Raw genomic sequence first — 24,387 nt, forward strand, 5'->3', positions numbered from 1 at the left:
TTGCAGACCATGGCAAGCACATCATTTGAACCTGGATTGCCAGGCAGAGCATGAGTCAAACTGTGGTCGCAACGCCTGCCGCCGCGGTGAGCCGCACTTTCTCTTCTCGTCATATTTTCATTTCTCAATGCAGTTTATTTCATTCATTTCTCCCCCTCCGCTCTGCACATACATACTTCGTTCCATTTACACCAATTCGTGCTCAAAACGGCACTCTGAACTCCACCACCGGCCGGTCCGGAATCAAATGGAGGATCCGTCAAATCTCGGACCTTTTGAGTAGGCTCACCGGCCGAAAGCCGGAGTTCCAAGATTGCTTGGCGCATCCCTCCCACTTGCGTACTTGCACTCGTTAACTACACAGTAGTTACTCCATACTTGCATATTTACTCTGCACGCACGGAGCAGAAGTGGCCCGCATCCCGGCGCTCTGGGCCTGCTGGGGGTGAGAGGGGCCGGGGGTTGGGGGAAGTGGCCTCCGGACCCATGGCCCGCCGCTAAAGGTATGCTGTGTAACTCGGCCACAGGACAGTGCGGGGGAAGCCGAGGTTGCCCCAGCACGTGTGGGCCTCTTCCGGCTTAAACCCCTGGAGAACGGCAACCGAAGGCGAGGGACGGCGTTTACTGATGGTATATATACCATAAGTTTTTGGTTTGTAGCCCTTGACTGACTAGCGCATCATTGGATCACTTTGGCTCTCTGAGCGTCATTCAGCCTTGGTTCTGTGTTTGTGGTCATTTTTCCTCCCTTTTGTCTGTTTTCTTTCCCGGAGCCTTGAGAACAGGTTCTTTCGTTTTCAGGGCTCGCAAGTATCTGTGTGTGGACAGAACATCACACACACCCTCTACCCTCTCTCTCTCTCTCTCTCTCACACACACACACACACACACACACACAAGATGACCTCACCCATCAAGCTCGAGTACCGGGGCCGCCTTGCCATCATAACCATAGACAACCCCAAGAAGCTCAATGCCCTCGACCAGACCGGCTATTATGAGCTTGCCCAGGCCCTGCGTGAGATCGCAACCCACGACGAGGTCTACATCACCCTGATCATCGGCAAGGGCCGCTACTTCTCCGCGTAAGCAACCGGTAACCAACTAGTTGTCCTCTCTCTCCTCTGACTTTTCCATGTCCCACCCTGCCCTGCCCTGCCCTGCCCTGCCATGCATGATGATGTTTGCTGACCTCGGTCCGAATTGGGGAGCTCTTGCTCTTCCCCCCCCTTCTTCTCCCCCCTTCCCTGCAGCGGAGCCGACGTATCCATCTCACGGGCCACGCCCGAGCAGGCCTCGGCCCAGACGGGGGGCTCGTCGGCGCGCCGGCACTGGCTGCAGACCTTTGTCGCCTTCAACCTCAACGTCGCCCGGGCCTTCTACACGCACCCCAAGATCCTCGTGGTCGGCCTGAACGGGCCCGTGGTCGGCCTGTCGGCCGCCCTGGTCGCCTGCGCCGACTTCATCTACGCCGCCCCGCACGCCTTCCTGCTCACCCCCTTCAGCTCCCTCGGCCTGGTCGCCGAGGGCGCCGCCTCGCGCGCCCTGGTCCAGCGCCTCGGCATCGGCCGCGCGAACGAGGCCCTCATCATGAGCAAGCGCATCACCTGCGAGGAGCTGCTCGCAGCCGGCTTCGTAAACAAGGTGTTTGAGCAGTGCGGCCAGGGCGAGGGGGAGGACGAGAAGTTCAAAGCCCTGGTGCTCAAGGAGATCGACGAGAGGCTCGGCGACCACCTAGTCGGCGACAGTCTGATCGGCATCAAGAAGCTGATCCGGAAGCCCGAGAGGGACGTGCTGGACGCCCAGAACGTCGCCGAGGTCTTTGACGGCTTGGACAGGTTTGTGAGCGGCGTGCCCCAGGAAATGTTTAGGCAGATCGCGACGGGAGCCAAGAAGCACAAACTTTGAGGCTGGAAGGGAAATGCACTTTCTCATGTCGTGTAAAATTTTTCTTTTTTCTTTTCTTTTTTTTTTTTTTCCCTTTTTGTTCAGCAGCATGACCAGCTCCCGCGAATGAATGGTTTGGTGAGCTGAACTGAGGAGAGAGTGTGAGGTGTGAGGGACGGGTATATATATTATGTCAATAAGCCAAACAGCAAGCCAGTCTTCTTGAAGTAGTCCTGTGATGCCTTGACCAGTCTCTCGTTGACCGGACTCTCCAGGCCTAACCTCTGCTGAACGGCTTCTTCGAGCTCCTTCATCGTCTCTCCGGAGCCGAGGAACAGCCCGAGGTAGTAGATGTCCATGAGCCACTGCAGGAGAAGATCTCTGTCGGCCGACCCAGCCTCGGGTTTCCCATCTGTCTTGTCCTCCTCGTCTTTCGCCGCCGCGGCCGCCGCCGCCTCGTCCTCCGTCCCCGTCTCCTCGTTCTTCGCCTCCTTCTTCTCCGGCGCATCCAGCGCACCAAGCGCTTGCCGCCAGGCGGCGGACAAGTGCTTGCTGAGGTGGTGCTTCAGCACGCCGACGGCGGCGGGGCTCCACAGGTCGCCGCCGGCGCCGCCCATGGCCACCGCCAGGTTCCTCAGGAACCTGAAGGCGCCCGGAGACGGAGAGCCGGGAAGCGCCGGCTCGCCCTCCCAGAGGCTCCTCCCCACCACCGTCTTCCGCGCCAGCGCCACGCCGGCGAACTCGTCCACCGGCGACGCGATGACCGTCTCGGCGACGGCCTCGTGGAGAGACGGCACCGCGGACAGGCCGAAGCCGCGGACGGCCTCCAGGTCGGGCAGCCTCGCCCGGATGTCCCGGAGCAGGCGGATAAAGTACATGGCCACGGCGCCGCTGTCCGGGCCGTCCCGGCGCGCGTCCCACAGCGCGGCGAGCTGGTCGTCGAGCCGTCGGAACGCCTCGACCAGCAGGCGGTTCAGGTGCTCGGCGAGGGCGAGCGGGTCGTCCCTGGAGAGCAGCCTCTGGCGCTCCTCGATGGTCTCCTCGTCCTCGATCTCGTCGACGTCGTTGTCCCAGCGCTGCCGCTTGAGCTGGTCGACCACCTGGCCGACGTCGTCGACCACGTGGAACCAGCTCCTGTAGCTCGTGATGGCCTTGGACACGGCGTCGTTCCTGCCGTGCAGGCGCGCGACGACGTCGTGCGTGAACTGGGCCGCGCCGTTGGACAGGCTGGTGTCGAGCGAGCCGACGTCCCAGAGGCTCGGGTGCCGGTCCGCGACGCCGTCGCGCCAGGCGTCGAGGGCGGCCGACACCTCGGACCCGACGAGGCGCAGCTTGGCCACCTTGGTCTCGAGGACGCGCAGCAGGTGCCTGTTGAGCGCCCCGCGGAGCCGGCCGAGCATCTCGGAGGGGTCGAAGCCGCGGGCCTTGCCGCCCTCGGCGATCCACAGCCGCAGGAGGCTGGTGCGCAGCTCGACGATGGCCTTGAACTCGCTCATGCCCTCGAGCGTCCTCTCGAGCCCCTGCAGCAGGACCTCGCTCCCCTTCCTGGCCCAGCCGGCGAGCATCTCCCGGGCCTGCTTCCCGTCCAGGTCGTCGTGGCGGATGAAGGGGGTGTAGAACTGGATCTCGTCGCCGCACCACCGCTTGTAGATGTCCAGCCTGAGGACCTCCATCTCGCGCAGCGACGCGTTCTCCAGCAGCCGGTCCGCCTTGAGCGCGACCATGGCCTCGGTGAGCCGGTGCGGGACCAGCGCCTGCACGTCGAGCAGCGTCTTGGCGTACAACCCGAGCGCCCGGAGCACGTCCTTGGGGTTCTTGGGGTTGTTGGCGGCGGCCCCGGCCCCCACCCCCCGGTCCTCCGCCGCGTCGAGCTGCAGGGCCATGGCGATCGCCTGCGCCCTCACCCCCAGAAAGTGCGCCAGCACGTCCCGGGCACCGGAGCTCGTGGCCAGGCTGTAGGCCGCCAGCGCCTGGAGCACGGCCCCCTGCTTCATCGCCCGGTCGCTCCCCGTCCGCAGCACGGCGTCGATGCCCCTCATCAGGCGGCCCCGGTACACGTTCTCCAGGCTCTTGCGCGCCGCCTCCACTTTGCTGCCGCCCCCGGCTCCCGCAGCAGTCCCGTCCAAGCTCTTGACCAGCAACCTGCCCAAGACGTACAGCCTCGCAGCCAAGACCAGCGCCTCCCCCCTTCCCCCAGCACTCGTCCTCCCCGCTCCGCTTTTTTGATCCTCCCCTCGCCTTGAGGATGACAAAGAAGAAGAAGAAGAAGATGATGATGATGATGAGCCAGATGCGCCAGCAAGGGTCTCCCTCAGACCCAGGAGGACCTTGCCCAGCCACACTTCCCTCGGCGACAACGACGACAACGACGACGACGACGACAGAGCAGAAGCCGGAGGGGGGTCAGAGGAGAAAGAACGCAGGCGGTGCGCCTTGCCGGCGACGACCCCCCTGCCGCAGCGGGCGCCCATGGCGCCGAGGGCGGGCAGCAGGAGGTCCGCGGCGTCGGCGCGCATGGCGACGATGGCGTCGGCGGTGCCGAGGAGCTCGCGGTAGGAGGCGCCGACGCGGGTGCGGGCGCGGGCGCCCAGGTCGTCGGCCTGCGCGTGCAGTGCCTTGTGGATCGCGCGGATCTGCGGTAGCGTGTACGGCGCGTGCGGGAGCGGCAGGGCGGCGAGCCGGTGGTTGTCGGACGGGTCGGCTGCTGCTGGCGGCGGTGGCGGCGAAGAGGAAAAGAGGGCGGCGGAGGAGGGAATGGTGGTTATGTCAAGGTCTGGAGGCAGCGTCGCCATTTTTATTTATCTTCTTTTAAAATTTTATTATTTCTTCCTGATTTTATTTATTCTTGGTTTTTGTGTTCCCCTGTCTTTTCTTTATCGTTTCTTGCCGTGAAAGAGTTCGGGGTCGGGTAGGAGTGGAAGGGTTCATCTGCGGGCGCCAATCAGCGCGTCGGTTGGGCCATTGAGAAAATGGTCGATGTCGTGCCGGTGCTCTATCATTCGCGGTTTCTGTGGGAGCAATTCCTCTGTTCCGGGCGAGCAGGTGGTCGGTCTGGTCAATGTCGGTGTCGATGCTCTGAGCTGCCCGGTCGTCGCGGTTCACGAAAGTTGTCCACCGCGAGTTAGGCTACTGGCTGGACCCTAACCCTGATTATTCAGAACAGACCACAGGGCAGGTGCGAATACCGAGGAAGGCGCAGTTGGGACTCAATGCATTTACTGAGCCACGCGTCCCAAATGTCGAGGCCAACGGCCGACCAATGCGAATTCCCCGCAACTCTAACAGCTCAAGCCTTCCCCATTCTTCCAGCGATTGAGATGCGACCGAGTGAAACCAGAGCCCGGTCTCTTCAGATCCAGTCACGCTGTCTGGGTTGCATGAAATTGTTTACTCTTCGCTGTTTCACTTGTCGCTTGTTAAGTCAGGGGACCAAAGCGCATCACATGCAACTACAGATTTGAACATTAGGTGAGTCCAGTTTTTCAACGATGGCTTGCGCCATCAACACCTAATTATCAACTGTCTCTTATAAGAAGTGGCTAAGCTACAAAATTATAGTTATGGTCGGTTCCTATGAGTCGGGTGTAAAGGTAGGTGAAAATAGTTGCCAGTCTACCTATGCTTATGTACATACGTACTTACATACAGTACATACAACTCCGTTGCTAGGCCCGGTTCTTCGGCGTGTGGTTTCCAACATTACTAATCCCAGGGTCGCTCATCAACGCCATCGGTGGACCCCTATAGCTCCGGCGCCTCGGTCGTGGACCCCGCCCCCGCGCCAACTTCATTGTGGGTGGGAACTGTGGGAAATTCCATCAGTTCGAACGGATTGGTCCATGACACAGGGACCGGGATTTGTTTAGTTGCAGGACAGAAGATAGCAACTGACTTGGGACGCTGTATAGCCCCTTCCATCTCATCTCGTCTCATCAACGCAATTACCTCCTTCTTTCCCGCCCTTCCGTCCGTTCCCTCCCTCCTCCCCGGGGACAAGCAGCCATCCTAACCAACCGGTTAACCATCCACCCCCCTCCACCCTTCACGCTCCCAACGAACACCACACATACTTACGTCGACCTCACCATGCCCATCCCGGACCTCCCGGACCTCCCGGCCGAGGACTCGCTGCTGTCGAAAAAGTTTGGCCGCGAGACGGCCAACTACTTCTCGGGCAGCCCGCTCAACCGGCTCTCCTTCCTGCGCTCCGACGTGTCCTTCCTGCGCGCCGCCTACGCCCACCCGCGCGCCCGCTTCCTGCTGCTCCGGGACCTGGCCCCCCCGGTCCGGGCCGACGACCCGGCCCAGCTCGCCTTCGCCGGGTACGCCGACGTGGCCCCGCTGACGGGCGCCGACCCGTTCGCCCTGTCCGAGGAGGAGATGATTGCCCGGTTCGACTCGAGCGAGGAGCAGGTGACCATCGTCTTCCTCGGCGTGGACGAGAAGGGCGCGCTGCCGCGGAGCGAGGCCGAGCCCGGGGACGAGTTCGGCTACAAGGGTTTCAAGGGGTCGCCGTACTTTGCCGTGGATGTCACGCCCCGGGGCAAGAAAGCGGCCGCGGCCGAGGAGCTGATCAAGAAGATGACCGAGAGGGGGTTTACGTTCTACGATAACTCGCCCCGGCACATGGGCTTGTTGGCTGGGCAGGGTAAGTGTTTCCGCACACAATGCTCCAACTTCCTTCTCAACCTTGTCCAATGAGAGAGAATAAAATTCTTCAATTTGGATACACACATTGCCACGGGATCGAAAACTGAAAACAAAAAAAAACTTACCTCTTCATCTCTTCAGCGGCCATGTACGGTCAGGCGCGCGCACTCATCGACTGGAACGCGCGAACGCCCTTTTGCGCGCAGTGCGGGCAGCCGACACTGTCGGTGCACGCGGGCGCCAAGCGGGTGTGCCCGCCGACGGACCGGGCCGGCTGCGGCGAGGGGGAGCCGGCGCGGGAGCGGCGGGCGTGCGCGACGCGCGGGCGCGTGTCCAACCACAGCTTCCCGCGGACGGACCCGACCGTCATCATGGCCGTGGTCAGCGCCGACGGGACGCGGCTGCTGCTGGGCCGGCAGCGCCGCTGGCCGCCCTTCTGGTACAGCACGCTCGCCGGCTTCCAGGAGCCGGGCGAGTCGGTCGAGGAGGCGGTGCGGCGCGAGGTCTGGGAGGAGAGCGGCGTGCGCGTCGGCCGCGTCGTCCTGCACAGCTCGCAACCGTGGCCCTTCCCGGCCAGCCTGATGATCGGCGCCGTCGCCCAGGCGCTCCCCGGCCCCGGCGAGGACATCTACCTCGGCCACGACGCCGAGCTCGAGAGCGCCAAGTGGTTCCCCCTCGACGAGGTCCGCAAGGCCCTGGCCACCGGCACCAGCAACCTGGGCGAGAAACCCCCCGAGGGCTACGTCGAGGGGTCGCTGAGGCTGCCGCCCCAGACCGCCATTGCGAACCGCTTGATCACCGCCGTCGTGGAGGGGTGGATTCAGTCCAAGATGTAGGGAGGGCGGGCGGTCCCGAGGGAGTCGCGGTGACTATCTGTCATAGACAGGGTAGAGAGAGAGAGAGAGAGAGCGTGGCGTTATAGAACGATGTTTTGCAAGATTTCCTCCTCTTCTTCCTGCGGCATATGTGTGCGTAAATTTTAAGTGGCGAGAAATCCCACTGCGAGGAGAGTGACACTCGGACAAGCCAGCAAGTCATACTCGAGATCGCGAGTTAACGCTTCTCTTCTCGCGCGGAAGTCCTCCAAGCTTTCCGCGCAGCACCAGGTTCGGCGGACCAAGCCTCGAGCTTTGTTTTCGCCCACTACGGTCTTGCTCAAAGTCGAAAGCGCGTTGATGAACGGGCGCTGGGCCCACTGCAGACCGGTGTTCTGGTTTAGTTATTAAGGTGCATACTAGTTACTCGGTACGGACCGTACTCTGTAGTACTACGAGTACAGTAGTTAAGCCAAGCCCTAACCTGATCCAACCAATCAAACGTCCCCACAAGACGCGATAACGTTGTGCGATCCCACTTCTCGGCCGGACCCCACTCCCACGCTCAGCATAAAAATTTCCCGCCCTGCTCGCGGCTTTCCTTTCCCTTTCCCTCTTTCCCTCATCAGCAACAACCGGGAGGGGGAGCACCCGTCACATCCCCCGGCTACACCGTCAAGTGAAGTTCCGGGAGAACAGGCGTTCTTGCTCTCCCTCCTGGTCGTTGTTGACTGGCGGCTCCACGAAACGTGGCTTGCTGAGGGTTATACTTATTCTCAATGAGTCTTCCTCCGTTCCCAGCCCCCAAAAGAAACGTCCTCTGGATGCGTTTTGGTCACCTCTTCCCTCTTTTATGTCGCGGACGTCACTCGCCGAGGTCCGTGGCCGTGGGGTGGCCTCGACATCTCTTCATATTTTCTTTTTTTTGAAGATTGCTTTTGCGTTTGTGCGTGTGCTGGTGAACTTCTGTCGTTTCGATGTCTTTGGACCAAATGAGCCGACTCGAACTCCTCTCAACCTGCCGACCAACTTGTGGCCAAGCTATACAAAGTTAGAATCTAATCTTGGTCGGTCAGTTGGGGTTGGTTTTTGCGTCGATAACGACGGTCTACCGCTTGAGACCAATCTATTTCTGAAGTTGCTTTTGTTTACCCACTGTCCCTCCTACGCGACATCTGCGTAGAGGTGGGGGACATATAGTTACGCGACTAGTGCCGAAACTTGTGCCGAGTGTTTGCAAGACGCGAAGAATGAAATGACGGAATTCAGTAGTCCCGTGGCAGTATCACAGCCTGGAGCGCGGAAAGACGATGGTGAGCAGGCGTGGAAGGAACTGCAACCATGCATTCCCCCATGTGTAAGACAAGTGCACCAGGCAACTCTTGCCTCTTGCCACCCGGGCGATGGAAAGAATGCCCCAGCGAGACGTATCCGTCACGGACAACACACACCATTCCCGAACCAGGTTCACAGAACAAAACTCATATATTCATGACGCTATCGGGCTCTCGCCCGGCAGATCCGATCATGCTATGAAGTGATGCCCTGTGCGGCCAGAGAGACCCCCTCCAAGCCGTTTCCTTCCCGTCACCCCATTTAGTAGATGCGCTTGGGAGGCGACATGGTAGCCTTGATGGTCAGGCTACCAACGTTCTGCCAGCCCTTCTTGAGCAGCGAGACCAGGTAGTTGATGGCCAACATGATGTTGGCGACCAGCTGGTCCTGGGTCATGCCGACGTTGCCGACAGCGACGCCCAAGCACAGGACCTTCTTCAGCTGGAACTTGACGGTCGACTTGACCTCGTTGATCTTGGCGCTGAGATCGTCGGAGTGCGAGACGGGCGTAGGGAACTTGCCGGCTGTCGACAAAGTCAGAAGCTGGGGTCACGGCGATGATGCAGAAAAGGGCCGGGGAAAGCAAGACGTACCCTTGGACAGACCAGGACCCAGCAGACGGGGAATCTGCTTGATCAGGGTGTCGGAGGCGACGAAGGCATCGTACTTGCGAGCCAGCTTCTTGATGAGCTTCTTGTTCTTGTTGAGCTTCTTCAGGTCGTCGGCACTCATGGCATCGATACCGCCGTGCTTGGCACGGTCGAGATCGTGCTGGTCACCGAGAATGCAGATGCTCATGTTCGGGCGCGGGACGGTGGGCAGCTTGACGGTGCCCGAGAAACGCTTGTCACGCTGGGGGTCATAGTTCTTCAGGCCGATCTGGAGCCTTTGGCAGGCGTTAGTCCATGCGCCCCCAAGCGGCTTGATTTGACGGCGATGTGGATGGACATACTCGACGGTCTCCAGGAAGTTGCGCTTCTTCGTCTCGTTGCTGTACTCCAGGAGCTCAGCAACTTGCTGACGCACACCAGCTGTGAAACCGATCAGTTTGGGCCTTGTCAGGTCGTTTGCGGCAGAGAATACATACCGACGGTAATCTTGGACATTTTGACCGTCTTCCAGTAGAATTTCTTCTATAGGTGAGGTTTATTGCGTCGATGACGAGAAGTTGCTGATTTGGATCACAAGAGAATGATTTTGCCGCTTCTCTGGGTCCTTTTTTTGTGCGTGGGACAGCGGGGGGGGACCGAAGAGCGACGCTAGTCCGTAACCAGGAACCCCGTTGAATCTGAGGTGCCAGCTGGCTCGCAGTCGGGCGCAGCTGCCGCTTGTGTCATATGCAAGGCAACCGTGCTCACAAAACTTCCAGGATTGATCTGCAGCTGCCTTGGATTGACACGTTCAAGAAGACACTGGACAGACGATTTCCCGTACCCGGTAAATCAGCCAACAGGTTTCCCAAAACACTGTTACTGAGCCAAAAAAAAAAAAAAAAAAAAAAAAAAAAAAAAAAAAAAAACCAAAACCCATGATGCGACCATATCTCTTAGACGGCACAGAGGCACTCGTACAGTCCCTGCTCCGACTACGGCATGATTCCCATGTTACCAGGTACTCCGATTCGAACTACCACAACCGCACTGTCAGCCGGCGTTCTGGAATATCGGCCACGTGAATCATTCGTGGCTATCATCCACTGACGGGGAATAGAAGACGGTGAGATTGAGAATATGGGGCTCTCTCAGCCTCGCGTGGCAACGCATTGTCCGTAAATGCCCGCGATCCTGGCACGGTTCCACGACGTGCGCAGCTCGGGTTTGGCGTTTCTGGTATTCGTAGCCTTCGAGAATAGGCGTAAACACGAAAGTCAGAAACCGGAAGAAGCAAGTGGCGAACAGAAAACGAATGGGTCTCGGACTCACTCGCAGTGCCACTCGCTGACCTGACTGGGGTTGGATATACATGGTTTGGGACTTGCCTGCTGTGAACCAATGGCGCTGTCGGGGCTTCTTGAGTGAAGGGCACCGCAGTCTGATTGCAACCAAAAGTAGCGCTTGGCCGACATTCAGCTTCGAGGATCAACCAGAGCGGCCGGGTTATCCGATCATCCAACCAGATGTTCACCTACCTCCCTCGTATGTGTAGACTCCCTTCCCTTCTACGACAATATCAAGGCGTGTTAGGGTCGAGAACTTGCTTGGTGCTGAGGCGGCGTCTCCGACTCGCTGGTGTTCCGAGCATAACCAAGGCGGCTAACCTCGCACAAAACGCTGTTCAGCCGTGCCTCCCAGCATACCACGCCACTCGTGTGGCCGGCGTCAGGCTGCAGTCGCTTCCGTGCTGGGGAGGCTTGTCCTGCAGAAGGGCATTGCAGCCCCTCGTCTCTCCTCTTACAGACCACTGTCCCTGGCGACGAAGTGACAATTGCTCCGTCGACGACCGCGAACAACCAGCTATTGTGAAACCTGCACATCACGGAGGGAACCGGATGCGAGGACGCGCCACGGAACATGCCAAAAAGGGGTTCAGCCCGCAAACCCGGAGCAGGACGGACATGGATTGTCCTCGACCCGAGGGGGGATCTAACAAAGTGCAAGCTCGGCAGAAGAGAGATGGAACAAAATGGCAGATAAGGGAAGTTCATGAATCACGAGTCGTCGTCAGACAAGATGATCAGGCAAGACTGCTGGAGTCTGCTAACGGGAATCAACTCATTGCCGGCTTTCAGCAGCGTCAGGCGCGAGAGTTGGTGTCGTCTAGCACTCCATCTGCTTGCATCGATCTTCTGCGTGAAAATGTCGGGTTCAGCATACCTACAACGCGTGAGCTGCTTGGGCGCCCGTGGATAGATGCTGCTCCTCAGTAGACCGTGGGGGGACAGGACCCCGAGTCAGGAGGAGGAATATAACGACCGAACAGATAGAGCCACAAACAAACAAGATGGCGCACATCCAGTCAAATCTCTGGTCGTGTAACCGGTCACTAGACCATGTCACACATGGCACACGCTGTACGCGCTCAGGTTGTGGAGAGCCGATTGACACCGCGTCAAGTCGACTCAAACGAAAAGAATTGAGCTTCGGGCAGACAGCAGAAAAGCCTGCTGCGCGTTTCCCAGCACGCCGAGGACGCAGCGAAATACAGTACAACACTGTCGGGAGTCGCCGCCGCCAAAATTCAGCCATTTTTGACGCCTGAGTTCTGGTCCCGAGGGATCAAAAACGACGGGGCAAAGTCCATGTTTATCTGGCACTCAATTTGACCGATGGCGAGTGGAACGTGTCGAAACCGGTTGATTTATGGTGCTTGGAAAAGTGTGTGTACGGAGAGAGAAAGAAAAAGGGAAAGAGAGCGTCCACAGATTGAGCCGCAGTCTCGGCTCAAAAATGCCCGCCGTGCATGGACCAGGTGCAGCCGGGCACGACTCGGGCCGGCAGCAACAGCACGGACCATCTTTCACTTGGGCGCTGCAGCGCTTGGTCTGCAGCCTGGCTCCACCAATCCTCGCCTGCTTTTTTTTTAAAAAAAAAGGATAAGAACCGTTCACTGCATTTCTCCTCCCAACAACAACAGCATCAAACAAGGGAATATTCTGGTCTTGCAAGCCACGAGTGTACAACGCTCCACGCTCTCGCCTGAGCGAATTGTGATTGAACGTCACATTGTGTCATGTGGTCTCAATCGGAGCATAATGGTGATGTTGATCTCGGGCGTTTCGTCTTTTTGCGCAGCGTTTTCGACCCGAACAGCTTCGAGCGCCCCCTGCTCGAAGCTTTCTTTCTTTTTTCTTCTTCTTTTTCTCTCTTCTTTTTCCCTTTCTCTCTTTCTTTGCACGATTTCCAGCGGAACCACAATTTGCCTGCCTCTGTGCTCTTCAATGCGCAATAGGTTAACTTGTATATCGTTCGCAGTGGAAGAAGAATCCAACGGCCTAGACAGCCTGTCCCATCCACCCTGCTGCCGGGCTCACCATGTACGGTAGCGGGACTAAAACGGACAAACATCTCATCATCAGCGTCAGGATCGACACGCCGTGGTTTCTTGTACAGATATGTGTATATATGCGTCCGAAAAGCAACGATATATTCCCATTCCCATCATGTCGTCATCCGAAAGGTCCCAAGGGTATGAGGGTATGATGCACATATCTATCCACCGCATTCCTTCATGGTAACTCGTTCATCGCCAGAAAATTCCACATGCAACAAATTGACAGATCGAGACTGATCCCCCCCTCCTTTACGTCCTCCCGTCAAAGATGTACTTCTCGTCGGTGAAGGAGAGTAGGAACTTGGCAACCAGCCGGCCGGTGTAGTTGTAGGCCACGTTGCGGGGATAAGGATGGTCCTCGATGTTGGGCAGGATCGGGTCTGCCGTCAAATAGTCCAGCTCAGACCCTGCCGCGGTCAGCATCGACTTCGAAGGGGAAGGGGAGGGAGAGAGAGAAAGGGGGGGGAGAGAGAAAAGGGGGGGAGAGAGAGGGAAGCCCCAAGACTTACAATCATCATGGATGAAGCGCCTCAACTGGCGCACCATGTCGGCGGCGTCCTGGTCGAGCTCGCCCAGGTCGAAGCAGGCGTCGTCGACGAGGGGGTTGAAGCTGCGGGAGGCGGCGTCGCGCGAGTGGGTCTGGTAGATCTGGTGGAACTGGAAGGCGAACTGCTTGAACGGCATGTTCTCGATCTCGCGGTTGACGCCGAGGACGAAGGAGCGCTTCCAGGCGGGCGAGTAGTGGTGGCGCAGGTTGATCTCGTTGTCCGTGACGACGAACAGGTCGGCGGCCGTCTCGACCGACTCCATGAAGAGGCAGAGGACCAGGAAGGAGGCCAGGCAGGGGGCCCACTCGCGGCGCAGCTTGGGCTTGAGCGACTTGCCGAAGTTCTCGAAGAGCAGCTGCATCTCGCGGCACATCATCTCGTCCACGACCGCCTTGACCTGCCGGTTCAGCACCCGCGGCGTCACCCAGGGGACCCCCTGGGGCACCAGCCCGGTCGGCCCCAGCTCGGCCACGCTCTTGGGCGACAGGCAGAGGTGCCGCGTCATGACGAAGTGCATGGCGTAGATGGACAGCGCCCGCCGCACCATCGGCACGTCGCTCCGGCCCGCGTACTCGTGCACGATCCCGAGCACCCGGCGCGGCAGCTCCGTGTGCTGCGGCTCCGGCGTCACCAGCTCCGCGAACCGCGGCTCGTCCACCATCGCCTGGATGTACTCGCGCAGCCGCCGCTTGAGCTCCGCCCTCTGCCCGTCCCCGGCCGTGGTTGTGGTCGTACTACTACTAGTAGTAGTAGTACCAGTACCAGTACCAGTACCAGTACCAGTACCAGTAGTAGTAGTAGTATTAGTAATTGTAGTAGTAGTACCGGCCCCCCCACCTTCCTTGGGGACCTCGAGCGCGATGGGCGCCGCCCCGCGCGAGAAGAGGTCCATGCCGTTCCTGCCGACGGTGGCGTGCCAGTGCTGCAGCGCGTCGGCGGAGCGGGCGGTGAAGAACTTGGCGCGGAGCTCGAGGACGGTGCGGCGGCCGAAGCCGGCGCCGGAGACGAGCTCGACGGTGCAGGGGACCTCGGCGCCGGCGACGGAGAAGGAGGCGACGCAGCCGTCGACGAAGCGGGCGACCTCGTCGCGCTTGAGGTGGGCGCGCAGGAAGCCCGGGAACAGGACGGCGGTGAAGTCGGCAAACTGCCAGCACACGACCTGCGGCACGCTGCCGGCCAGCCGCACGCAGCTCCGGCACGGCCGCTCCTTGTCGCACCGCACCTTGCGCGCGTGGCAGCTGAAGCAGGCGCCCATCCGCCGCACCACCAGCGCCGACTGTTTCGTGTCGCTCGCCAGCGGGCCCTTGCGCCCCCGCTGCGTCGGCCCCCGCGAGAGCGCGTCCAGGCAGTCGAACGGGTTCACGTTGGGCTGCGCCGCCGAGTTGAGCGTGATGGACGACGGCGTGACGATGAGGAACTTGGACGCCGCCGTGGCTGCCGATGCCGATGCCGATGCCGATGCCGATGCCGATGCCGATGCCGATGCCGATGCCGATGCCGATGCCGATGCCAATGACGATGACGATGACGATGACGATGATGATGATGATATCGAGCGTGGGGAAGTGTGTGAGGGAGAGGTGGAGGTGGTCGTCGTCGTCGTCGTCGTCGGGGGGGAGGAGTGCAAGGCCGTGGACGGCTGGCTCCTGCGCTTCTGCACCCGGTTGCCGGCGTTGAGCTTGCGGGGCGCCGGGATCGCTTTCGGAGCGCTGGATGCCAATGTCGACGACGTCGTCCGAGGCCGCCTGAGACGGTCGGCGGGGGGGAGGCCCTGTTCGAACTGGATCGGCGCGGCCGGGGACTGCGGGCTGGCGCTGCCGGGCGGGCTGGCCGAGGCGGAGTGGAGGGAGGGGGAGTAGGTGTGGGATGGAGATTGCGACGTGAAGCCCGGGTCCTCGATGATGAAGATCGGGGACGCTTCGTTGGCGGCGGTCGTGGGAACGGGAACGGGAACGGGGGCGGGAGCGGGGGCGGGAGCGGGGGCGGACACGGGGGGTTTTGGGTTGCTGCTGGTGCGACCGATCCCGCTGCCGTCCCCGTTGCCATCTCCGCTGCCATGCCCGAGATGGACGGGCTCCCACGGTGGCACGTCGACGGCCGCCTGCGGGTTCTCGAAGCCGGCCGCCTCGGCGGGCTGCTGTTCTTCAAGGATGCTGCTCGAAGAGAAGTGGTTGAACACGGGATCAAACACTGCATCGCTTGTCAGCACTGCTCTCGCTCGCACCGCAGGCGGGCTCGCTCGATAGATGTAATATGCAGGCAGTTATCCACGCACCCTCGCCGTCGAACTGCGCGGACGCGAGCTCCGTTGGCGCCTCGGGACGGGTCAAGAAGTCCAGCCCGTGGTTCTCCAACCCCTGGAACATGTTGACGCTGCCGTACACACCGCTCCTGCTCTGGTCGACGGCCGCCGGATAGGGGCTCAACCGGTCGAGGTCGGCGTTCAGGGGCGACGGCAGAGCCGCCGGCGATGGTTGCATCTCCACGATCTGCCCATTTCCCAAGACGGCCCACGAGCTCCCTAAGCTGCCTGCCGGGCTAGAGAGGAGCCCGAGTGAGCCGGAGCTGGGGTTGCTGATGGCCGTCCAAAAGGCCTCATCAAGCTCTCCTGTCGAGTCCGGGTGCTGAGGAAACTCAGACTCGAGACCCGAATGCGACGACGGGCCCGGAGATACTGATGCTGATGCCATGGTACCGTCGCCGCGGGGCCGGTTTCAACCAGTTTCGAAGTACCGTTTTCCTGTGGTCGCTCTCTCTCCTCTCTCGCGTCCTGTCTGAGTTCCCGAGTTGTCGCTCTCTGTCCGTCGTCTTCGTTGTCGCCCCACCACGAGATGAGGTCAGCCGTAGGTCAAAAGCGAACCGAAATATCACCACTCTCCTCGATCAGATGCGGCGAAATGTAGGTCGGTGGGAGTGCTTCCTCCGGCCTGGCGGGACTGCGCCCGGCTGTGGGAGGAGAAAAATTGAACCAACGCAGTGTTGCTGCGTATGCGAAACACCAAAGCCTCTCCGATTTTCCAACGGTCAGTATCACGCCAAAACCAACGGGCGGGCGGGCATCGATTCTCCCATGTGAGAATCAGACAGAAGAACCCTTGCTGTCGTCCGTTGCGGGGCGAGGTTGATCTTAAGGATGGCCGCGGCCGTACCAGTCAACCCCCATGCTCAGCCTCGAGGGGCTAAACTCGAACGAGCGACCGAATGGGGAAGACGGCCTGGGCAGAACGTGAATGGAGTCTGGGGGGAGGGAGGGAACAGGGGTCCTGAGATCGCAGTCTTGGCGTCAGCTAACCCCTTTTCGAACACCGAGGCCACCTTGCCGGAAAACGTTACTTACTTGTACTGTACCATAGTACATACATACATGCAAGTACGGAGTACTGATAGGTTTGACAAGATCCGTACCCTACTTGCTACAACTACTTGTAGCCTGCAGCTGCAGTGCACACCGAGGACCCGGAGAGCGAGTTTGTTTGAAAGAGCTTGTTCTGTGCTCGGCGACGACTCAAGGTGACCGCATGGTTTCCCAAGTTACCAATCCGGTCTTGACTCATTCCGGAACGTTGTTGATCGAAACCCCCCCTAATTGCCGTGAACCCGACGACAGAATTGCTCGTAATCTCTGGCATGTGACTTCGATGCCAACAAAAACAGAAGTCTCCCGTCTCTCAGTTCGAGTACAGTACGGATACACAACAGGCGATAGAACAGAACAATTGGTCAGACATCAACGCGACTGCGCAACCAAGAAACGAAAACAAGCAAATCTTGCCATCCCATCAACCTTCTAGTAAACCTGTTCAAAACGAGACAGCCTCCCAACCGAGTATCTTCAAATCGCATCATGACAACTCCCCCTCCTGAAACCCAAACAAAAAGAACAAGCCAAGCAACAAGAGGACGATTACCAAGTCCGAGAGTAGACGGGAAACAAGTCAAAAAGGCAGAATCGACGTATATCCATCCTCCAGCAAATCAAGTAAGGAAAAAAAGGCAAACAACTCTCTTCTCCCCAAACCAAAACCAGAAAACGGCCAGAAGTAGAACCAAGAAAATCAACACCGAAAAGCATCTAAGGTATCCATCCGTCCTATCCGTCCTCACACAACCAGAGTTCCCCCATTCTCTTCGACGAGCGAGATGCCCAGGGAATGTCCTGGCATACACAGGGCACATCGAGATCCAAAGTTCATTAAAATTCGTTTGGCTGAATCATGCGGTGATCGAAGTCAATGTCAGCGCGAACCGCGTCGCGTTATCTTGGACCATGCGGCAGCCCCTTCCCAAGGAGCTTTATGAGAAACGTAAGTTGCGTTGCTCGAGCGCTAGGGAGCCACCCATTTTCAGGGCGGCGGAAAATATGGGAAGAGCAAGCGCTATGAGTGAAAAAGTGTGAGCGTGAGCGTGAGCGTGAGTGTGTGAACGTCGTCGGTCGTTAACCAAGGCCAAATGGACCAACAAGCTGGCATTGGGCTGCAGGAAGAAGAAAGGAAGAGAAAAACATTGTTGGGTGGAGTTCGCCAACCAGGCCGTGAACACGGCACACACATAATGATCCCAAAAAAAAGGAGCCCCATGGAAGCGCCATCTCTCTAGCGCAATCGCATGGCATTAGAAGCTGCGGCAGCTGCCGCAACCCGCTCCTGGATCCGCCGCTCCGTGGAAACGTATAGTTTGTCAAGGTACTCCTGGAGGAATGTCAGGTTAGCTGCCAAGCTGACGCTGCCACGGCTCGTCGAACAGTAAGGCTAGATTAAGCTCCCGATCCCAGCGGGCACTTGCGTCCTACGGGGAGGAAAGATCACGCGAGGCCATGAAAAAGCAGCGGCGACTCACCATAGCCGGAGCATCCTTCAAGATCTTGGCCACCTGTATGCCCGCCGAGATTAGCTGCAAAATGTTCCGATCATCCTTGAGTGGGCGGCTCTGATGCTTGGTGGCATGTCGCATTTCGAGCGAGTTCTCCAGTATGGTAACAAACTGCTTGATCTGGCCGTTATAGAGCACACGCGCAGGTATCCGGCGCTTGGTGGCCAGGCGCTTGAGGAGATATACCCACTCTGTCCATTCCCGGTCCTGGGGGCGCTCAACCGGCCGCATGTCCTGCGTCAGCGGGATCGGAAACTGGTACTTGGCCACAAAGTCGTACGCGCACTGCGACAGCCGCTCGTTGACCTTGTTCAGGACACTATCCTGCTCCTGTACCAACAGGTGCGTCGGCAGCTGGGGCAGCTCCCGCTCCTGCATGGCAATATACTCGGGCGGCGGCCGCTTGAGGAACTGGTGCGGGCCGTCGAACTCGTCTCGATTCGACGGCCGCCTCTGAGAGCGCGGCTTTGTCACTCCTCCGCCGCCGCCCATCCTGCTACTGGTTTTGCTGCTAGGAACCGCGGGGGGGCTTATGGTCTTATCCAGGGAATAGTCCGAAAGGCTCGGCGAGGCCAGCTCATCCATGGAATCCGATGGCGAATATCTGCCCTGGTAGGGCCCTTGACTGTTGTGTGCTGGGTAGCTTGGTTGCTGATCCCAAGACCACGAACCTGTGCTCTTAAAGGGAACCTGCCCTGGGGCCGGGCTGGTTGTGAATGGTCCTTGCGCTACTCGGGTATTGCATGCCTGGATGGGAGAGAAGGAGGGCTCGACGGGGGTTCGCCTGAGCTGAGGGACGCCTCCTCCTGGCACTAAGTCGGCCGGCAGGTGGTGTGTGGATGCAGCGCCTTGTGCGTATGTCACGCTTGATTGACCTGTTATTCTCCTGATACCGAAGGGGGCTTCGTTGGCTGGTCATCTTACCTATTCGGGAGACACGGAGTGCTTCCCGTCTCAAACCTGGCGCTATAGAACGCATTACCGTAGAGCGGGCTTTTGGAAAAGCCGTTAGTTCTGTGCGCCCTTTGCCCATCTAGGTAGTCTCAAGGTCTTGTTCACACCTTCGTGACGAAAGCCACCTCTCGTTGTCCATGGGAGCAGGCGGTCTGTAGGCAAAGTCTGCCATGGTTTTATCCTCTCCGTCACTCTCACACCGCTGTATTCTGTTCCGGGCTGGAAATTCCAAACGGTATCCTGGATGGCGCACTGGTCCTTGCAATGATGTCCTTTTGGGCGGCGAGAGTAAGTGCGAAAACAACAACAAACAACAACAAAAAAAAGACGTATAACAGGAAAGAGAACGGCCCCCGAAGACGCGATTTCCAGCTGAAAACGCCGAGTCTTGATCCAAAGGGCGACCAAAAACAGGAAAAGAAAACCTCGTGACCGGGATGTCCTGGGTTAAACGGGCACCAAAGTTTGAAAATCCGGGGATCCACGGGGCGGCAAGAGCTTCGCCGGAACGTGTCTCTCGACGGCGGTAACAGATGATAGCCCGAGGGGACGGTAGGCCAAAACTGGCGGAGCCCACCGATCGAATTTGTAGTGTGTCTCTCCGCGGGAGACAACGTGGCTCTGTTTCAATGTCAAGAGTGTTGTCGAGCCTGGACAGGGGAGGAGAGGCTTGAGGCCGTTCCTGGATGGAGACATATATGCCCCCCGGCTAGGGGTATGTGGCAAGGTAGACGCTGCCAGGGCCGCAGACGGCAGGGCAGCCGACCGCGCAGCCGACAGCAGGTAGGGCAGCACAACAAGTCTCGCGCGTCGGGACTAACAAGTTGCGGTAGTTTGTCTCCCGCCTAGGATAAGCTGAAGGAAAGGAGACGGAAGAGCCATTGTCCGGCCGGCGAAGTCGCGCATGCAGTGGTAGCTCCGTGACCTGCTTGGCAGTTGTAAAGGTGGAGAAACTGGGAAACGAGTTGGGCGATGACGAGCGGGCGCGAGCGATGATCACCAGAGCCAGACGGTGCCGCATTCCAGATGCAAGGCCACTCCAATGGCTGGAACCCGGCTCCGCTCCCCCTCCGCGAACCTCCCGTCAGGGCCGTAGGCGGTTTGCAAGGGATCATGCTGAATGCCGTCGAGGACACAATGGGGGATCGGTGAGGTCGGGTACCGTTGGGCGCCGTGAAACCTCGAGGCAGGTTTGTGCTGTCGCCCGACACCAAGATGCCCCCGACATTTGTGATTGGTGCTAGGAGCACCAGAACACTTTCTGTTCCCAACAATGGCGGTGACGGCACGATATGATTCGGGGGAGGGGCAAGGGTTGGGCAGGAATGCGCTTCGCTGCGCGAGCCCAACCTGTCCCGCAAACCATCCGCATTCTGATCTGGTGCCACGCATGATGCGCCCGAATCCGCTCCGGGACAGTCCGAACCCAAAGACAGAGCGCCAGCTCTAACCTGCCACATGTTGACACGCAGTACCGTACCTTTTCGCAATCCTTAGCTGCTCTGTTTCCTTAAAGAGTCTGAACTCCAGCAGTTATGCGCTGGCGAGTTGCTATTTCCTGATGCCCAGGATGCGATTTCGGCATGGTTAACTGCAAGGTGCCAAACACGGCGTTGCCCTGGCCGAGACAGGACGATTGATAAAGGCCCGACGCGGCGCACCGCACCCTTTTCAATTTCACGTGCCTTCTTATCCTTTGGAGTACTGACCGACCGTCGATTCCTTGAGCACCGACATGGCCCAGGTTTTGTGCCTCTTAACATCCCCCCTTTTCCGCCTCTGAGGAGCCATTCACCGAAACATTTTGCATGCGGCGCAACGCGGGGCTTGCCGTTCTTACCGCGAACACGGAAGGCCGAATTGTTTAGAACTGACGGCACGGCTGTGGCACAACACACAGCTTTAGGTCCCCCCCACCCAAGCCTTGAACTCGTTCGCGCAGTGACTGCCCCCCTTCAAATTTCGAGGGCAAGATGGTAAGGTAGATGCCAAAGCGGTTAATCCGTTCTTTGGATCATAGCGTTTCACGTTCTCTTCCGGCGTAAACCCCAGAACCAGGGTGCATCATACCATGTCAAGCCGGACGGCAGACATTGGAACTGGTAGATGCCGGTTTCGTGCCGTTCAGTTCGACACTCTGAATTCAGCAATGCCTGTCGCTGATGTCATTCTTCCCCTCCGGGAAGAGGAGAACCTCAACTTTCGGACACTCACTCGGCCATGACAACTCTTTTGCGTCCTGGTTACCCACCTTTCTTTCAACAACCGATCTCGAGAATCCAACAATCTCTTAGGCATCCTCTCCGCCTCTTTCCACAATCAGAATCTTTTATGGCTACACATCTGCGCGCGCGCACGATGTTGCATCTTGAAAAGGATTCGCTTTCGTAGCCTGCGGCCCGGCGCTAAAGGTCCTTCAAGACGCTATTCGAGGCAGTAGCTAGATCAGTAGTGTCGGGAAGCGTCGATCTGGAGATATGACGCTGGAGATGAACACCCAAGCACCGGCGACTGGGTGCTCCGTCTAACATCGAAGTTTGGGCGGGCACTGTTTTGTAGTCGGTGAGTGCTTCTGCTGAGCAACACATTGGCTTATAAGAGACTATTCTGACGGTTTAGAGCAGAGCAACGTACTCCTCTGGATCTCTCATAACTTCAGTCGCTTGCTGGCTGTGAGCCACGACACTGCGCTATGAGATATCGGAGCTCGAGGCGAGAGAACAGCTGCTCAGGCACGTTTCGTCCTTACTGTCGGTTGATGCCAAGGTCGTCATCGGCCCCTCTGTGCATCCGTTGATTGGGAACCCTTCCCCATCGTAGCGGCATAGCCCGGAGACTTCCAAGTGAGAGTCTCAAAAAGGAGATTTGCATGATCGCTTTGAGCACCTGCGATTTCGAGTTGGGATGGTGCCAACGTTCGGCTCCCTGCTGAAGGAAAATAGCATCGGAGCCTGGTGCAAAGGGGACGCTTCTGGTCTCTAACACCCGGGTCGAGGTAAGTCTTCAGCTAGTCTTCTGAACAAGAAAGTTGTTAACTCTTGACAGAACCTGCTAGTGCCGTTAGTTCCGGTATCAGCTGAATCCCAAGTTTAAGCTCAGAGCATCACTCCGACTTGTGGCGATTTTTTTCTGAAACTCAGAAAGGCCATGATCCATCTGTCATGATGGTTGGCTCGCCAGCTTCGAGGAATGCGAGCTGGCCGGTTGCTCGTCAATTCCTGCATGCTATCGATTTGTATTGGGGCCGGAATCAGTGGGACGAAGCTCTGAGTCAACGGATTGTCGATTGATGACGCCCTCCACCCGAGGATAACGCCAGGTTGGCGCCGCGGCAACCGCGGAAAAGACCCAATACCCACTTCTCATCGTTCGCCCACCACACATGCCCATCAAGGTAAGCGATGGCCAGATCGTTCGAGCTGTAACCTCCATGCAGTAGGCAAGCGAAGCCCGCGAGCCACATCAATCACGACGTGCCACATCGCTGGCCATGTTGGCATCACAACCGATATGGCACTCGGGTTCATTCGAGGGTGGTGGACGGGGCGTCAGGAAGCTGAGCTGTCTTGAAAGGGGCAACGCTGAGCAGGCTTAGGCACGGCAAGCAGCAGCCGGGCGGAGTTCGGAACTCATCCTCCCCTCCATGCCTCTACCATTTCCTGACCGAGAGCACAAGCACTTCCGGAACAACTGCGCTGTCCACTAGGACATCTGCCATTCCTGGCCATGACCTCAGGGCAGAATGTTCACCATGCGGCATCTGGTCTCAATGGCCAAATGCCAACCACTCAGAACGTCAAATCCCGCACCAAATGCCATACTCGACCCAGATTGGCCTTCCTCTGCACCGTCGGCGGCTTGCTCAACCCACAAATGCTTGCACAGCAACGGCAATTGCGAGACAGAAGGTTTAAGCCAGTCAAATGCGGCCGTCGCATGGCACCGGCAAGTCCATTGGTCTTTAGCCCAAACCGGGGACATCATGGCTCCCACAAGGTTCGCGTATCTCGCTGCCTGCGTGCGTCTGCACACGCAAGTGTGGGCGATCTTTGACAGCATCAGAACGACGGCATCGCAGCTTGCGGCACACGCGGTTATCTCAGTCATGTCATTGCAAACTGGCAGTTTGAGGTGTCCATGCAATTCCTGCCGTCAACTGATTTCGCAGCGAGTCGAACGAATACAGAAGCAGGCTCGCCTTGTTCCCCTCACGAGATGGCCGGAGGGGTGGGCTAGCGTCTCTGCAGTGATGCGTTGGCACTTTGTCTGGTGCGCCCCGGCCCCTGTAAATGTTGCAGGGTAGTCGTCGTCGGGGGGCATGATAGGTCCGAACAGCTTCCTCTGCCCCGCCCAAGACCCTCCCTCAGATGAGAGGAACAGGAAAGCAGGACCAGTCAGCAGCGGTGTGCGACGCAGGCTTGCGAGCCTGACCTATGAGAGACGTGGGAGGCTTGTGCCAACTCAGCTTTGCTCGAACGTGACAGGCCATGAACACACAGGCCAGCGCCGTATCGTGAGGACTTCGCTTGCGGATTGGCGAGTGAAAGTGCAGCATGAACGGCAGAAGCGGGAAGAAGCATTGTGATGAGCAGGCGCCCAGAGCGAGAAGCGGGGCGCGTAATAATTTGCAATATCGTTGGCTTGCGATGGAAGGGTCGACCGGGGAGAATGCCCCCAGGATTAAAACCCGACTGCCCCGTCTCTCGCCCAACCGCTCGCTCTTTCCCAGAAACTTCCAACCAGAGCCCAACGACCCGCCGATATTTCTGCCCAACACGCAAATTGTTCGCTCCGATTTCTTTCTCTCACTTGTTGCAGCCTGCACCCCCCTCCCGGCCTTGTTGCCTTATACGCCAATTCTCCGCTCCTCTCTTTGCAGGCCACAAACAGATTTCGTCACGCCCCAAGGAACACCTGGTTGAGCGCCAGCATATTGCACGACGACATCAATTAGCCCCAAGGATTTTCCTGCCATCTGGATTCGGACACACGGGAGCCCCCGTTGCTGTCCTGCGGAATTCTCTGAGCAATCAGTTTGCTCTTTGAATTACTCCAGGAATGACTGCCATGGTTATGCCCCGGACTGAGACCATGCCTGGCTACAACCACATCGAACTGGACGAGGTCCACACCCCCTCGAGGTATTTTGCTTTGCTTTCATTTTGTATTGGGAGGTCCATTGTGCTTTTGACGTTCTGCTCTTTGTTTTTCATGTCTTTTTTTCTCGCAACTACCGGCCGCCTTAAGTGAGGCGGGCCTGAAATAGGATCAATCCGGGACCATTTACGCCGGGATACCTCTGGGAGCCGTTTTAGGATCATCCGCTGCATTTCCAGGAG

General features: G+C 58.5%; 6 protein-coding genes across 6 annotated transcripts; 2 read left to right on the forward strand and 4 right to left on the reverse strand.

Annotated features, from left to right (window-relative positions):
* The first annotated feature begins 786 nt into the window (after positions 1–786).
* Positions 787–1,992, forward strand: MYCTH_2304944 (uncharacterized protein). Its single transcript, XM_003663209.1, has 2 exons — positions 787–1,085; positions 1,254–1,992. The coding sequence occupies exons 1-2, from the start codon at positions 901–903 to the stop codon at positions 1,906–1,908; spliced, it is 840 nt and encodes a 279-aa protein (XP_003663257.1). The 5' UTR covers positions 787–900; the 3' UTR covers positions 1,909–1,992.
* Positions 1,993–2,075: 83 nt separating this feature from the next.
* Positions 2,076–4,679, reverse strand: MYCTH_2139199 (uncharacterized protein; the record flags this gene model as incomplete). The annotated part of the gene is made up of 2 exons (XM_003663210.1): positions 2,076–4,125; positions 4,270–4,679. The coding sequence occupies 2 exons, from the start codon at positions 4,677–4,679 to the stop codon at positions 2,076–2,078; spliced, it is 2,460 nt and encodes an 819-aa protein (XP_003663258.1).
* An 839-nt stretch (positions 4,680–5,518) lies between these two features.
* Positions 5,519–7,579, forward strand: MYCTH_2304947 (uncharacterized protein). The gene is made up of 2 exons (XM_003663211.1): positions 5,519–6,535; positions 6,679–7,579. Exons 1-2 carry the CDS (start codon positions 5,974–5,976, stop codon positions 7,371–7,373), a joined length of 1,257 nt encoding a protein of 418 aa, XP_003663259.1. The 5' UTR covers positions 5,519–5,973; the 3' UTR covers positions 7,374–7,579.
* An 866-nt stretch (positions 7,580–8,445) lies between these two features.
* On the reverse strand, positions 8,446–9,855 carry MYCTH_2315290 (uncharacterized protein). Its single transcript, XM_003663212.1, has 4 exons — positions 9,775–9,855; positions 9,640–9,718; positions 9,281–9,573; positions 8,446–9,211 (listed from the first exon to the last, which is right to left on the reverse strand). The coding sequence occupies exons 1-4, from the start codon at positions 9,791–9,793 to the stop codon at positions 8,949–8,951; spliced, it is 654 nt and encodes a 217-aa protein (XP_003663260.1). The 5' UTR covers positions 9,794–9,855; the 3' UTR covers positions 8,446–8,948.
* Positions 9,856–12,808: 2,953 nt separating this feature from the next.
* On the reverse strand, positions 12,809–16,064 carry MYCTH_2304956 (uncharacterized protein). The gene is made up of 2 exons (XM_003663213.1): positions 15,501–16,064; positions 12,809–15,415 (listed from the first exon to the last, which is right to left on the reverse strand). The coding sequence occupies exons 1-2, from the start codon at positions 15,913–15,915 to the stop codon at positions 12,927–12,929; spliced, it is 2,904 nt and encodes a 967-aa protein (XP_003663261.1). The 5' UTR covers positions 15,916–16,064; the 3' UTR covers positions 12,809–12,926.
* A 1,655-nt stretch (positions 16,065–17,719) lies between these two features.
* Positions 17,720–19,556, reverse strand: MYCTH_2304958 (uncharacterized protein). The gene is made up of 4 exons (XM_003663214.1): positions 19,156–19,556; positions 19,019–19,087; positions 18,062–18,959; positions 17,720–17,913 (listed from the first exon to the last, which is right to left on the reverse strand). The coding sequence occupies exons 1-4, from the start codon at positions 19,218–19,220 to the stop codon at positions 17,818–17,820; spliced, it is 1,128 nt and encodes a 375-aa protein (XP_003663262.1). The 5' UTR covers positions 19,221–19,556; the 3' UTR covers positions 17,720–17,817.
* Between the last annotated feature and the right edge of the window lie 4,831 nt (positions 19,557–24,387).

The sequence above is a fragment of the Thermothelomyces thermophilus genome, chromosome 3 (genome assembly GCF_000226095.1).
Source record: "Thermothelomyces thermophilus ATCC 42464 chromosome 3, complete sequence".
NCBI lineage: Eukaryota > Fungi > Ascomycota > Sordariomycetes > Sordariales > Chaetomiaceae > Thermothelomyces > Thermothelomyces thermophilus.

Excerpts from the sequence above, each read along its gene's own strand:
- MYCTH_2304958 (XM_003663214.1), bottom strand. The coding sequence starts at position 19,220 with ATGGCAGACTTTGCCTACAGACCGCCTGCTCCCATGGACAACGAGAGG. Across the intron at positions 18,960-19,018 it reads ACTCCGTGTCTCCCGAATAG|CGTGACATACGCACAAGGCG; the intron begins GTAAGATGACCA and ends AGGTCAATCAAG. Across the intron at positions 17,914-18,061 it reads TGAAGGATGCTCCGGCTATG|GAGTACCTTGACAAACTATA; the intron begins GTGAGTCGCCGC and ends ACATTCCTCCAG.
- MYCTH_2304947 (XM_003663211.1), top strand. The coding sequence starts at position 5,974 with ATGCCCATCCCGGACCTCCCGGACCTCCCGGCCGAGGACTCGCTGCTG. Across the intron at positions 6,536-6,678 it reads GGGCTTGTTGGCTGGGCAGG|CGGCCATGTACGGTCAGGCG; the intron begins GTAAGTGTTTCC and ends TCATCTCTTCAG.
- MYCTH_2304956 (XM_003663213.1), bottom strand. The coding sequence starts at position 15,915 with ATGGCATCAGCATCAGTATCTCCGGGCCCGTCGTCGCATTCGGGTCTC. Across the intron at positions 15,416-15,500 it reads CGCGCAGTTCGACGGCGAGG|TGTTTGATCCCGTGTTCAAC; the intron begins GTGCGTGGATAA and ends CAAGCGATGCAG.
- MYCTH_2315290 (XM_003663212.1), bottom strand. Across the intron at positions 9,574-9,639 it reads AACTTCCTGGAGACCGTCGA|GCTCCAGATCGGCCTGAAGA; the intron begins GTATGTCCATCC and ends CGCCTGCCAAAG. Across the intron at positions 9,212-9,280 it reads GGGTCCTGGTCTGTCCAAGG|CCGGCAAGTTCCCTACGCCC; the intron begins GTACGTCTTGCT and ends CTTTGTCGACAG.
- MYCTH_2304944 (XM_003663209.1), top strand. The coding sequence starts at position 901 with ATGACCTCACCCATCAAGCTCGAGTACCGGGGCCGCCTTGCCATCATA. Across the intron at positions 1,086-1,253 it reads AAGGGCCGCTACTTCTCCGC|CGGAGCCGACGTATCCATCT; the intron begins GTAAGCAACCGG and ends CCTTCCCTGCAG.